Source organism: Festucalex cinctus, chromosome 1 (assembly GCF_051991245.1).
Source record: "Festucalex cinctus isolate MCC-2025b chromosome 1, RoL_Fcin_1.0, whole genome shotgun sequence".
Classification (NCBI taxonomy): Eukaryota; Metazoa; Chordata; class Actinopteri; order Syngnathiformes; family Syngnathidae; genus Festucalex; species Festucalex cinctus.
This window is the reverse complement of record NC_135411.1, coordinates 17,296,487-17,311,068: the sequence shown is the minus strand read 5'-3', so window position 1 is coordinate 17,311,068 and position 14,582 is coordinate 17,296,487. Positions and strand designations below refer to the sequence as shown.

At 38.2% G+C, this 14,582-nt stretch overlaps 1 protein-coding gene across 8 annotated transcripts in view; it reads left to right on the top strand.

Annotated features, from left to right (window-relative positions):
- LOC144017954 (phosphatase and actin regulator 1-like) overlaps positions 1 to 14,582 on the top strand; it is a 67,810-nt gene that overhangs the window by 16,144 nt on the left and 37,084 nt on the right. For 4 of the 8 annotated variants that reach the window (XM_077520003.1, XM_077520019.1, XM_077520012.1 and 1 more), the window contains exon 2: positions 8,159 to 8,323. In XM_077520003.1, the coding sequence (XP_077376129.1) occupies positions 8,159 to 8,323 (165 nt within the window). Of the gene's footprint in view, positions 1 to 2,898; positions 3,369 to 8,158; positions 8,324 to 14,582 lie in introns of those variants that run through there. The other 4 variants (XM_077519997.1, XM_077519971.1, XM_077519981.1 and 1 more) reach the window with 3 other exon arrangements.

The following is a 14,582-nucleotide window of genomic DNA, read 5'->3' as shown; positions in this document are numbered from 1 at the left end:
GGGTCCGCAAGGAGGCGTCCTTTGTGGGGGGGGGTACTGTCATGACTAGGGTTATGCAAGGGTTATGCTTACTGTCGTGACTAGTGTCATGCAAGGGTTATGTTTACTGTCATGACTAGGGTCATGCAAGGGTTATGTTTGGGTCATGACCGTGAGGTCAAGTGTCTGTTTTGAACTGATGTAACCAGCATCGAGTTTCAACTGGTAAGACGCTATGTGATGTCAGAATGTTTAATCTCTTTATCTGGTCAACAGCCAATCAAATAATTCCATGTCAGTCCTGTTACCCACCTGTCTAGCCACAACCAATCAGATCGATTCGCTGCCTATATAAACCTGTCTGAGAAGGGTTTTTGTCGGATTATTACCTCTGTTCCTCTGTGCACCTCCACAGCCCAAGTTAGCTTAGCGTCTCGTGATTCTCGATACATTCTCGTTGTTTCTCGTCTAGTCAAGTTTGTTCTACGCCTCTCGATATTATGTGAATAAAGAGTTAAAATCTTATTTGTGTCTGCGTTTTTGGGATCCAACGCCAGAACATAATAGTCTATATATATATATATATATATATATATATATATATATATATATATATATATATATATATATACACACACAAAATTATATGAGACAAGCTCACGTCATTATTATTATTATTATTATTATTATTATTATTAACATAAAATCTCTGAGTAGAGATATGGGTCAAGTGTGTGTAGCAAACTGTGGTAGAAGTGGGTCACGTGTGGGCCAGTTCCTTGTAGAACAGAGCGATTGAAAACTGGGTTGACTTTAGTGTTTATGGCATTTGACATCTTTATCAAGGTTGACCAAAAGCAGTTCAATGCTAATTCCGGCCAAGGTTTCGGTGGTGGGTGCGTGCATCATGTGCTTATTTTTATGAATTGTTATTTCTCCATTCGTAGTAGCCTTGAGGGGTGTCCATTTTGGTCCCGGCCACATTGTTGTAGTGTCAAAGTCATTATGTTCCATTTTAACCTATGCGAGTGCAAGTGACCTGCGCTGAACTGTGTCACTTGCATTGCAGGTGTCCATGTTGTCATCCTTGGACCTGCAGTTGGACAGCACAAAACCACAGCCTTGCAGAGGCGGATCTATACTTATGCACTTAATACATACAGTAAATACTGTGCAAAAAAAGGTCAAAGCCTTAAATGTATGACTTTGTCGCCTTATTGTGGATTCTTGATGGTTTTTAGATTTAAAAGCGCAATTTTAGTTTAGTCGATGTTTTCCTTCAGCATACATTTCAACTTTTATCATTTATACAGAATATTATAACACACCTATTTGTAACTAGTTTAATTAGCACACAAGACACATGTAACACAACGGTCTCTTTATTCAACTTTGTTTCAATGAAACATTTCAAACTTACAATTATATGCAGACTTAAAACTTAGTTTTCACCTAAATTTTAAAAAAAAGTGTATAATTGCCGGAGATTAATTTTACAGCTGCACAATAACTGTAAACATGTTTGACCATTAAATAAAGTGCAGTGAACAGCTTCCTTTTTATATATTTTTTCTGATTCTTCTGATTAGATTTTGTTCATTGTTGTTTTCATTTTCGTTTTAGTTAGGGCTGCTTGATTATGAAGAAAATATTAATCACGATTAATTTGGTAATATTGAAATCACGATTAGTACTAGTGTTGTTCCGATACCGTTTTTTGGCTCCCGATACCGATACCCAGCTTTGCAGTATCGGCTGATACCGATACCATAAGTTTTTGTTTTTTTTCCTCAACATCAAAAAGCTGTCCTGCCATTGGTTCAGAGCATTCAAGGGCCAATAGGATATCTTAGATCGGCATGCAGTGAACATGTCATTATCAGCGAATGTTGTGCACGAGCAAGACACAAGATGCAGCATCCAAAATCCTATATTAGCGTTGGAATTAATGGTATCGGCATGTTACTTGTGAGTAGTCACCGATACCGATACCACTGTTTTTATGCAGTATCGGCACCTCTGCCGATACCAGTATCGGTATCGGAACAACACTAATTAGTACAATAATTTGTTTTTTAGTACAAAACAATAAAATGTTTAAACATGTAAAAAATATTTAGACAAATTGTTTTTTTTAAAACACTATAATTAATATAATATGCAAGTTCCTTTCTGACCGAACAAGATTTAATAAATTAGTCATTTTAAAATAAAATAAAAAAGTGCAAATATATGAATTTAAACAACTCAAAATTAGTATTGATAATCTTTTATTTTTGTTTACGATTATACTTCTTTTGTAATTGTGGAGTGTAATAATTGAAATTGTAATTGAATTTGGATTAATTACACAGCCCTAATTTTTGTCATGAACGAAATTTCAGTCAGTTTAGTTATCATCATCGGCTCAATGAATGGCTTCTTCTATTTTAGTGTTTGTTTCATTTTCATATGGAAAATTTTTTCATGACAAAAAATATGACAACAATTTTCTACGAAATTATCACTGGATGCATGGTGTTGATGCTTTATGATCCCCTGTTTTAAAATGCTTTGCCACCATCTCGTGGTGTCTATAATGCATTGACAGATACCTTTTATGAGGTCGGGGGGTGGGGGGATCACGATTCGTGGCACAGTTCCTATCCCTTGCGAACAACAGTGATTCAATGTTGTGATCACTTCATTAAAATTACTTTAAATAAATAACAAAATAGAAATCAGCTTTGAACGACACAGAAATGCGTGTAATAAAGTGATACATAAAAATAAATGAATAAAACCTAACGTGTTAATCGCTTTATCAACTGTTTTGCTTGACCCGATTGTCGTCCACGCACCCCTCCGTGCAAGTTTGGTACGTGCGCGCGTGCACGTTTCTCACGTGACCAGGCATAATAAGCTGGCCTGCCTGCGCTTGCCTATTAGAGGCGCGCACGGCTCAGCCAATCAGCGAGGCGCGCTGCTCTGCTCCCCGATGGTGGATTAGCCACAATAGACTAACCGCAGACTGCAGCTCCGCACTGCCGTCCGTCAAGTCGCACTCGCGCTCCACGTTTCCCTCAGCAGGGCCGGAAGCGAAATGTTCAAGACGGCGCACTACCCGAGCGCGGAGCCCGCGCCCACCGCCATGCACGGCGCCTGGTGGCTCGCCCGGCACGGCTCGGCGCCCGCGCCCCCGGCCGCGGCCCTGGCCGCCGCGGAGAAGCCCAAGAAGAACGCGTTCAGCCTGGCTCGAATCATGTCCCTGGGCGGCAAGAAGGGCCAGCACGCCGCCGACGCGCACTACAACAACAACAACAACACGCCCTTCGCCATCCACTGTCACATCGGCAAGGAGATCAAGCACATTTGCAGCAACTGCAGCCGCGGCAACGACACGCTGGACGGTGAGTGAGTTGAGCGGGTGCGTGGGCCGGCGGCGTGCGAACACCCACGGGGCGCCCTGCGGCGCCTACGTACAGGATACACACACTCCCCCTCCTCCTCATCATCATCATCGTCGTCTTCACATCGCTGCATGTGTACCACGCGTTCGGTCAATGCATTCGTACAATACAACTTCATATTTGGTTATGTTGCGCTTACCTGCTACCAGTTGGATTGCCGGTATGAAAACAACAATTATTTTGACAGATGGAGACGCTTCAATTGATTCCAAGGCTTCTTTAAGCCATTTCCACTTGAGTCTCGTGACATCATTTCTCAGCCATCTTGGGGTGCAAACATTTTTATGTTTTGCTTTGTAATGATAATGATCACCTTCCTTAAAAATCAGGACATTTTTTCCCCTCTGTTTTTTTCTGCTGTTTGATGAGTGGAAGCGTCTTTGTGTTTATTTTCTATTTTATTTTATTTTTGTGTGTTTTTATGTACCATTCATTTATTTTTTATTTTATACGTTTGTTTGTTTTATGGAATTATATTTATTGCGAGTATTCCATAGTTTAGTGTCACTACAGTTAAAACGTTTTTAAGCTTGTATATATATTTTGTTCTGCATTTCATCATTATTAGATCTTTATTTTCTTAAGTTTGTAGTTTTTATCATCACATTTTTATTTTTTAGGTTGTACTTTCAGATTTTTCATTTTTTCAAATCATTTTTAGTTTTTAGCGTATATTGGGATTTTTTTTCCCATGATGTAAATTTTATTTTACTGTATTACATTGATATATTTTTAAATAACTATACTAGTTATATTTTTTAAGCATTTTTTTAGTCTCAGCATTTCTATGTTATTGAGAACTTTAACTGAAAAAATAATGTTGCTCACAGCAGTGGTGTTTTATATATTTTAAAAAAAAAATAATTTTGACCCTTTTTAAGTTCTAAAATATTAGACTTTTGACAAATATTTTTGACAATAGCTCTTACAGATATTAGACGAAAGGTCAGTGGTGAGGTCATACACAAAAAAGCAGCGATGATGTCATGACATTACCAAAACGATGAGCACTCATTAAGTGATTGTGCTCAGAACTGTGAGTCATGTATCAATGGAGTTTTTTTTTTTTTTTTTTTTTTTTTTTTTTTTTGCCATTTTGGCTCACCAACATCTTTTGACAGTTTAATGTCACGCAATGAACTCGTGCTGAGGGTGTGATTCTTTTTTTTGAACCCTTGCTGTTTATTGATTAGATGCTGGATGCTCGTAAATGACTTCCTTCCGATCTCCTTCAAAGCATTTTAATGAAGTTGTTTGAATTCGGCCTGGATTCAATCGCCAATGCCGCAGTGTTATTTATCAGGCGACACGATGGTGGCCTTTCGTCTCCCAACGTTGGCCGTGAGGCAGCAGACCAGTCAAGTAATGGGCCGTGAGCCTGTGAGCTCCGTTGCATGACTTGGACTTGTCCCGCCACAACACCTCAGGGTGGTGGCTGACAGGCCTCTGAAGTGATATGTTTGTGTTGGCAAACACCACGGGAGCGACTGTGACGTAATTACAACCAGCTACTGGTGTCGAGTGTGATCAAATCGAGTGATGTGCTGACCTTGGCGCACATTTCACACTTGGCTAGAGGTCGCTGATTATGTCAGCGTTTTCCATTTTGTTTGGCAGAGCATTTCATATTGCTTTGAAGCATCGCCGTCAAAGGGAAATGTACTGTCTCATGGCTTGGAAACAGTAGGAAACCCTTGCCTATTGGCGGATTATTTTTATTTATTTTTTTATATACTGTATATATATTAATGTGAATCTGTCCACTGTTGTTTGCTGAAAGCTCACCTATTCACTGAGTGAAGGAGTTTCATTTGGACATAAGTAGTCAAGCAACTCTGTTGTGTCAACCACAAAAATCAGTTGATGCAAAAATGTGTCAAAGACAATTTACTCAAGTTACTTGCAGGTTTTCACTATTTGAGGCAGGCAGGGCTCAACACAGTGTAGTTGGTGGTGTTAATGGAGATTAACTGGCTTTGTTAAAGTTCAATGTGAACGTGTCAAAGCCAAGATGTATTTTTATCCTACGGAATTGTTAGGTGTTGCTTTTCATTAGGGATGGACCGATTATCGGTGCTGATATTTGCATTTTGACAAATATCAGTGCCTTTTTATGAATCTGAAAGCCGATTTAAGCTGGTATCTCACTGAGCGGTGAATGCGTGCGAACTTGTCAAATTTCGGGTTTTCATCAGGATTTGTGAGATGTTCACAGACAGTGTTGCCGCAAAGACTTTTCAAACATGTTCAGACAATTTTCCACTGTCTGCAAAGATCTTTTGAAACCTTTTACGAACCCTTACGAATACCCAAATTAGCTACATTCGCATGCAGTTGTCGCTTAGTGAGATACAGGGTACTTCATATGAACGATTTATTTAAATTTCTACTGTATTAAAAAAAATGATGCTTACACTGGGAACTCTCTCCACATTTTATTTTGGAAAATTTAAAAAATAATTTGTTAATTTAACTTTTTTTTTTTTTTTTTTTTTACACAGTAGAAAACGTTAGGGAACCATTTACTTACCGGTACTTAGTTTTTAATTTAACTTAACACATGCTGATGACCCTGGAAGCTCCCTGCAATTATTGTTTTCATTTTTAAACAAAACTGTCAATTCTTTATATGTTTAAAATTAAAAGAACCATTTTTTTTTTTTTTTTTTAATTCTGACGCTAACATTTTCACTTTTACTTCAAACGAATATCAGCTGTACAAAATAAAAAAATAAAAAAAATGACGCCAATATCTTCTTTTACTGCAAATGAATATCGGCTTGAAATATCGGTTATCATTCTCCTTGATTACTACTAATTTGGTATCGGCATCGGCCTTGAAAAAAACACATCAGTCTATCACTACTTTTAATGCTGTGTTTCATGCAAGGCAGCTATTGTTAGCAATGTAATAAATTTAAGACAAGCAAATGTGTAAAAACAAACAAACAGGCACACCGCAAGCTATTTTTAGTTTAATCTCACTGTGTAGCGACAAATTTGGATTTGGATTCTTGAAGTTGATTAAATCTAATAGCACGTGGTAAGTTTAAAATATTAGTTTATGTTGGTTTTGCGTTGGTTAACACAGACCAAATAATAACTATAAGGATTAGTTTTGATGCTGGGAAGATGAGCTTCATTAAATTGTGCTTTAAAAACATCTATCTTGCAGTAAATATGTTGCTGGTCCCCACCGTGTTGGTTGCTAAAGCTAAGCGTCATCACTCGATGCTAGCACGTAAGAAGACAAACTCTTTATGTTAAACTATGTAGAGACAGGCCAGCGTTAAAGGCAAGCATATTGTGGTTAGTCATGTGTACATATTGTACACTAACTCCACTATGTGCAAATGACAATTGTGTGAGTGTCTTGGCGTTTTGTGCTATGCTATCTTGGTTGCTAATACTTAGCCGACCTTGCTGTTAGCGTAAAACAAAGCTGAAAATTGTAGTATTTGAACACGAGGTTTGAAGAGGTTATGAAGACCAATGCATGGCTAAACATTTTGTCAAATTTTTTATTTGTTTGGAATTTTATAGATTAGAAGTAGGATAGATTGAAGCATAGCTGTGTTAGTTTGTTTTAATGCCATGTAGAGGGTAGTCCTACATGGCTAAACACTGAAGTCAATAATCTAACATAAAAACAATCCAAAATTTCTACATTTTTGAAAACAGGGAAGATGTAGTGGAGGTTAACTGTGTATTGCAGACAGTTGTAAAAAAAACTTTTTTTTTTTTTTTTTTTTTTTTTTTTTTTTTTTTTTAAAAGGTAATTCAGTAGCGAATGAGACTTGAAATATACAAGCTAGAGTTGTTGGAGTGTTTGTTGGTGGTGAATTTGGTGATCATTCCTATAGAGCTGCCAGAATTAAGATTTAATAGCTTGCACACGCAATCATGTTTTTGAGTGTAGTTGTCGGGTTGTCTGTTTACTATAGGGAGCTTTTTAAAGCCTTCAGGTTCTACGACTTCGCTGCAACTGCGTGTTGTAACGAAACCATTTTTGATGTGTAACCAAACACGGCACTCTAAAGGGTGTCGTCTTTTTAATTTTGAATGAAGCTCAGCAAGCGTTCCTCTTGATGATGTGCTGTTTAGCTTGCTAAAAGTTTCTTGGCAGATTTATGTAAAACACTTGCAGCATATCCTTTTTGGCTCTTCAAGTGTGTCTGACATAGATGCGTCCAAAAATTACCAACAGCTTTCAAAACCATTGCATTTTTTTAATTGTCGTGTTTTTTGTTTTGTTTTGTTTTTTTTGTTTTTTTGTTTATTTGTTTTTTTTCCCCAAAGTTATAATTGATACATCCATCTATCCATCTTGGGTGTTTATTTTTTGGGTTTATTTTGAGTTGTTTTGTTAAATCAAATAATTTTACTTTGGATTATTCCTTAATATAGTTTTGTCTAAAATTTTTTACGCTTATTCTGTTCATTTTAGGGGTGTGTATTAGAATCGGCGTTTCTCAATTTTTGTGGAACCAACATAGTACCGTAGGTTCTTTGGCTTATTTTTAATGCAGTCTGTTATGACCAGGATTGTTTTTCATGCTCATCCGGTTACTTGAGAATTCTGGAGGCGACTTGGCCCAGATTCATGCTGCTTGGACTCTCGTGAGCTTAAGTGCTGCATCTACTGCTCGCTCTTTTGGCACCGATAACACAATATCGTCACCTTTCGGCCTCGTCTAAGCTTCCCTTGTCTATCGTTTGCTCCCTCGCAGCCGAGGAGGTCGAGAGGCTGGCCGTGATGCGATCCGAGTCCTTGGTCTCCGGCGCCCACACTCCGCCCATCCGATGTCGGAGCAGGCTCGCCACGCTCGGACGCCTGCTCAAGCCCTGGAAATGGAGGAAGAAGAAGAGCGACAAGTTCAAGCAGACATCAGCTGGTATGGTCATGTTTATTTTTTGTCATTTTTGCACAAAGTTGCCGTTATTACGGCATAAAGACACACATAAATGCAGAAAATAAAAAAAAATAAAAAACGTCCTGTCCTAATTGAGATGAAAGATTTGTTGATTGTTTTGGGCTCAACCTTGATGCTACCCTTTTTGCTAATGCTAGCTTTTAGCATAACAAAAGCCCAAAAGTAGGTGACTTGTTGGGAGGCAGCCATAGGGTTCAGCCTAATTGTTAAAATTGGATGGGGGGAATTGTGGAGGGCTGTGTTTGTGTTGGTATGTGTAAGTTTTTGCAATCATAGTGTGCGCTCCAACAAGAAAGAGGCTGTAGATGGCAAGGAATGGTCTTTATCTTGAACCCCAATGCAAAAGTCGAGGATCGTTCCTCAACAAGCGTAAATTAATAAAACAAATCATAATGTAAAGTGTGTGTAGTAATGTATTTTCATTTGTTTAATTTGTTTGTACATTTCTAGGCTAGCTAGCTACTTTGTCATTAACGTATTCATCGGTTTTCATACGTGGGCTAAAGCATGCTAAGCACACATGTAACATGGCCTGGAAGAGTAAAAGTCACCCAGATGTTCACCGTCTAGGTTAGGGACCGTCCACAACTTGCATTTCCAGAGTTTACAATGTCAATGGTGACTTGACTGGTAATTTGAGTCTCTGCAACATGCTCCCTAACTTCAACTCGCTATGAGCCAGCGGGCTGAATATGTCCTCCTTCTCGGCCGGTTTCGTCTTCATTTTTGGCTGGACACAAATGTTTGGCGTGTCCTCTGTGGCTGTAGTGCTTTTGAAGAAGTTCTTCTTTGCTATAAGCATAATTCCACCTTTAATGTCCGCCGTGGGATTCAATAATTCCTCGTCTGTTGTCACTGGCAGCCATGTCATTCAGTGTGTATTTTACGCACGATACGTCACGAGGATCATGTAACTGTCCAAAATGGCTGATACTGTACTTAACTCATCTGCTCCCAAAAACGTATAAATACGTTCTATTTTAAATATTACCATTCTCCCAAAGACATATTTATGTTTTTTATTTTTTTGTATGCTAGAGCATACAGAAGGCTTTGATGCAGCCTCTCAACTGAAAACAATAGTTAACAGCAATGGTAGTTATTAAAAAAAAAAAAAAAAACAGCCAGCAGTTGGCAGAAGAGTATAAGACATCAACCAAGGCCATGTTGCAACAAGCTTTTTTTGCCAGTGTTTTCAACAGGTTTATGAATAATAATGAAATGTAGCTATATTATAATGCTAATTGCTACAAAAATGGAAACGGATAGAAATATGTTTTCTTTTGTTAGGTTCCATGTTTTATAGCAAAAGAACAAAGTATTCTGTGGGCCTTGCAAAATCAGTCAAAATCCAGGAAAACAGCCGGGAGCAAAAAATGGCTGCTGGGAGTGAATGAGTTAATGCAAAAATATTCATAAAAAGTACTATAAAATCATAATCGCGCAACATCAATTGACAATTTTTTCAGGGAAGGGTTGAAATGAGCCATTTCACAGAATAGCTGGTAAGTTTTTCAAAAGTCTTGTATCCATTTAAAGCAAGACAAACTCTAAATTTGTATGTGAATTCCAGTAGGTTTAGAGTTATTTATTTCTCTCTTAATTATTTGTGTAATTTTTGCCTAATTCTGCTAACACACATGATCAGCACGGTATAACCAGCCAACATTGTGCTCTCTGAAGCCTATACACGTATCGTGTGTGCTTGGTTGCGGAGGGTGGGAAATCATTTTAAAAATGCATTAAGTTGCAGTCTGGAGGCTGCTAGAAGATGGCGAAAAATTATTTGGTATCTTGATGCCTCCTTTTTCGACTTCTTTCCCATCTAGCACTCTGGTAATATGAGCCACGAGTGAAGGACACGGTCCCTCGTCGGATGTGGCTGGATGTAATTTGTCCGGGCTGATGCATCCCCGACTTGTGCTGTCAGTCGGCTTGACGGTGGGGCGGTTGTTTTGTCGGACTGCCTCTTCTTAGGTTGGGAAAGTAAGAGACAAACAGACCTGAATCTTGTCTCCACAGGACAGGATGTTCTAGTTTACTTCCCTGATGATGTGATCAAAAAGAATAATGAATTAAAAATAAATAAATAAATAAATAAACACGACATTCAATGTTTATTTTAGTCTGTGGTTGCTGTTCTGCTCAGAAGACTCAAAAGTTTTGATCCAAGGCACAGCTTACACTGTTTCTTCAAAAGGAGGTATGTATTGGAGTAAAGGCCTTTTCGACCGATTGATGGATGGTAATTCCTAAAGTCTCACAGAGGGAATTTTTCTCCTAAGTGTAATAATTTGAGGTGGCTGTTGAGGTAGAGGATTTCATTCAAGTGGATGCACCTGTTGACAAACTGAGGCAAGGCGTGGAATATTGCGGCGTCTGCTACTTTAGGACATACGGTAAGCAGCATATTTCTTGTGGCTTTCTGCACACCAGGCATTTAATGAAATGGAGTATCTGTTTGTGGAGAGGTGTTAATTCAAGTGGATGCACCTGCCTATTACTTGTTTTCTATTAGAGCAGAGGCCGCTGTTTGAAGACATGCAGTAATGCATCGTTTCCCCGACGAAGAAATCATTTATTTAAAGGAGGCACATATTTAAGAGGAGGCTTTTTTTTTATTTATTTTTTTAAAATCACGTGCCATTGGTTAAGCTGCAGTTTGTTTGGTTGATTGAGACTCGTTTCTTCAGTGTTACTAAGAATCGTCACAGCTGTTATTAAAATGAGGCATTTATTCATCTCGACGTCTATTGAAACAGAGGCGTGGACACTGTTTATGTGTAGTCTTCAACTCTCTGCACATCAGATGCCATTTTTCATAGTCATGCATACCTTTTGCTTTGTTCATAAATAGTAAATATAGTCCTGTACTGTTTGACATTTATATTCCACCTTCTCTTTCTAACAAGCATCACTGTACAACAGGGGTGTCCAAACTATTTCATTTGAGGGCCACATACAGAAAATCCGAAGGACGCAAGGGCCACATAATGTTATGAAATTAAATTGTATTTAGTCCTAAAAATTGTACAAATAATTTATTTGTGCTTTTGCACATTTAGAAAAATACTACAGTGTATAAAGCAATTTATTTCTAATATGGCAGCAGGGTTATGATAGTTTTGGAATTTTCCATTTTAGTTAGTTTTTATTAGTTTTCAGGGTGGTTCTGTTATTTTTTATTATTTTAGTTCTTAAAAAAAAAAAAAACGCTTACGGTAGTTTGTTAGTTTCAGTATTAGTTTTTTTTTTTTTTTTATGTGTATTACTTGTGCGCAATATTTAGAAAAACACCATGGGCACAATGTCATCTTTTGGTGCTTTTCTATTGGCTGCTGCTAGATGACGTCACTTCATACTTTCAAACGTCATTATTCCGGTTTATATCAAAATAAATCTACTAAAAATCACATTTAAAATCATCCCCAAAGCCTCATGCATTAAATTAATACCAAAGACTAAAACGAAGGACATGTTTGCTATAATTATAGTTATAGTTAGGTTTGTAAACATAAAATGTAGTTTCAGTTAGTTTTCGTTTTTTAAAAAGCATTTTCGTTTTAATTTTATTTCGGTAACAATATTGTTTTTTTGAATTTTAGTTTTATTTTTTTCATTAGTTTTAGTGAACTAAAATAACCTTTAATGGCACCTGTTTTTCGATACCCTCCCTTCTTACTTTGACCATCTCCAAACATTTTTGTTTTGTTTATTTTATTTGAACTGAGTCAAATGCCATTTTTAGCAAATGTCGCGGGCCACAAAAAAATGGACGGCGGGCCGCAAATGGCCCCCGGGCCGTAGTTTGGACACCTCTACTGTACAACATAAAGAAGCCAAAAGCAAAAAAGCTCTTTTCATTCCTTGTTGTTGAGCAAGCACTTTTTGTTGTTGTTGTTGTACATAAATGTCGCTCGTCAAATTATTCACTTACTGCTATTGTTCTTGCGATATTGTTTTGATTCACGGTAGCAGTGTTTTGCATGCACACTTCACAAAAGTGACCTTTGGAGTGAAATCTTTTGTTTTTAAGTGAATTTGGTTCACATGCAGCTTGGAGGCTCAGGTCCACGCTGTCACATCAAATTGAGGGAGATGTATGAAACTGTTGAAAAGTAACAACAACAAAAAAAAAAAGTTGCAAATGCTTGAAAAGTACTAAGCCAAAATGCTAACATGAATCAACAGAGAACTTCATCAAAGCAAATTGTAGCAACCCATTAAAAGTCCCCAAATTTCCTTGGGGACGAATGAAGTATCTGCATAACCTCACCTTGCCATCCCCTGGATAGCAAGCAAATACGTCCCGGAGGAGCTGGATGACGTCGGACGAGTTTGAGTGGAAGTCGTTAAGTGCTCTGAACATTTTATGATGCTATGACATCATTTGCTTTTCTGACCATGAGCTCACCATTTGTTCATTTCCCGTAAAAGTGTGCACTATTTTTTTTTTTTTTGGAACCGTTCGGGTTGAGAGTCATGGAACAATTATTAGCTATAATTGTACTTTTAGCTGTGTTTTGATTTGAAGCCAGATGAGATTTTAAGACTCAACAGACAGCAGTGGAGGTAATTCCCACTGATCTCATTCAGCAAGCACTATTGACTCGGTAGGACCTTTTGAACCCTGTTGTAATTGATCGGTGTTAAAATGGAAAGTGGCACATTTGCCACATGTAATCAGTCAACCCTACGACGGGTGTCGATCTCGCCGTATTGACCTTATTTGGGGGAAAAGAGATGACGCTGTTAAGATTGTGATTTGCATTATCGGTATTTTTGTCCGAGTTCTGAAGCTGTCAACCCAATGTACAATTCTTTAATTTGGTTTTATCACGGGCACTAGAGAGAAGCATGACTAGTATGAATAAATAAATCATTGAGGATTGATCCATGGTGGAGAATTGATTGATCAGTCGTGTCTTGACGCAATTGAGGCAAAATGGTGTTTACTACTTTGCGTTTATTCATTTTCAACTATTTTGCTCTCTCAAGGGGCTCCGTAGATATCAACCTAATTGGGTTGCAATGTTAATTGTGTTGGTGGTGGGTTGTTGGACCCCATTTTATAAGCTTTGAGCTTCTGAGGGAGTCCATTTTTCACAGTGTAATGATTGCTTATCACTAGGTATTGACTGTATTTGAACGCACTGTGGAAATAAATAAACAAGTAGAACAGGGCGTCTAATGCAAAATATCCATCGCTATGATCTTAATTACACTTATGTTTTTTTATTTTATTTTTGCCACCGACACAAGACCCTAGTGAGGATCAGCGGCTCAGGAAATGGATGGATGGACATTACAAATTGAGCTAAATCTCTCCCACACTTCCGCTGATCTGGCACAACTCCTCTGTGCAAGATGATTCTAATTAATGCATTGGTAGTTTTCCCGAGCCTACATAAGGCAGAAATTTAGTCTGAACAAACGTTCAACAAAGCTGTCGACAATAAAGTACAGACTTTGGCCAAGGCCTGGATCTTAAACCTTTTGAAGTTAACCCTTGCGGCCCATCGTATAGAAGCTTATCAACAACCGTTGTGTTGGCTAGCTAACGATACATTTGCTGTAAGTAGGCCAAATGTGTGCAGGAGAGATACATGTCTTCGACGATTTGAAATCCGTGTTGCTGTGCTGGAGTTTAGACATTCCAAAACATGCACTTCCATGGTCCATGATGCAAAAAAAAAAAAAAGAGCGGACAGCAGTTGGCAGTAAATTGTATAGTTTTAACAAGCTGCCATTGCTTGGCCTTGGTGTCAGTAGGTTGTTTGAATTAGAAAATAAAAACTGTGGGGCGGGGGGTTAAACTTCTGGTGCTCATTTCACCATGCCAAAATGTTTTATGTGCACTCCTCGTTATACTAATTACATCATAGCAGATGTTTGTTTTTCCCCCATCAAAGCTCCAACTCCTGGATCTGCTGGGTGAGTGCCCCCAATTGGGCCCAATGCAAGCGGACTGTAACGTCCAAAAGTGCGTAGATATTTCTCAAAATTTTTATCATACAATACAGCAAATTGAGCTTCCCCATCACACAGGAAAGCAAGTTCTGAACATCCTGAAAAGCACTTGGGTTGTAATTATTCCAAAATGTAACCGGCCACTTGGTTTTAGGTGTTCATTCATCACTTAACCAGTAGAGGGCAGTCATGCACTAAACTTGCCCAGAAGAAGACAGGAACTCTCGATTATTCGATGGAATAATCAATT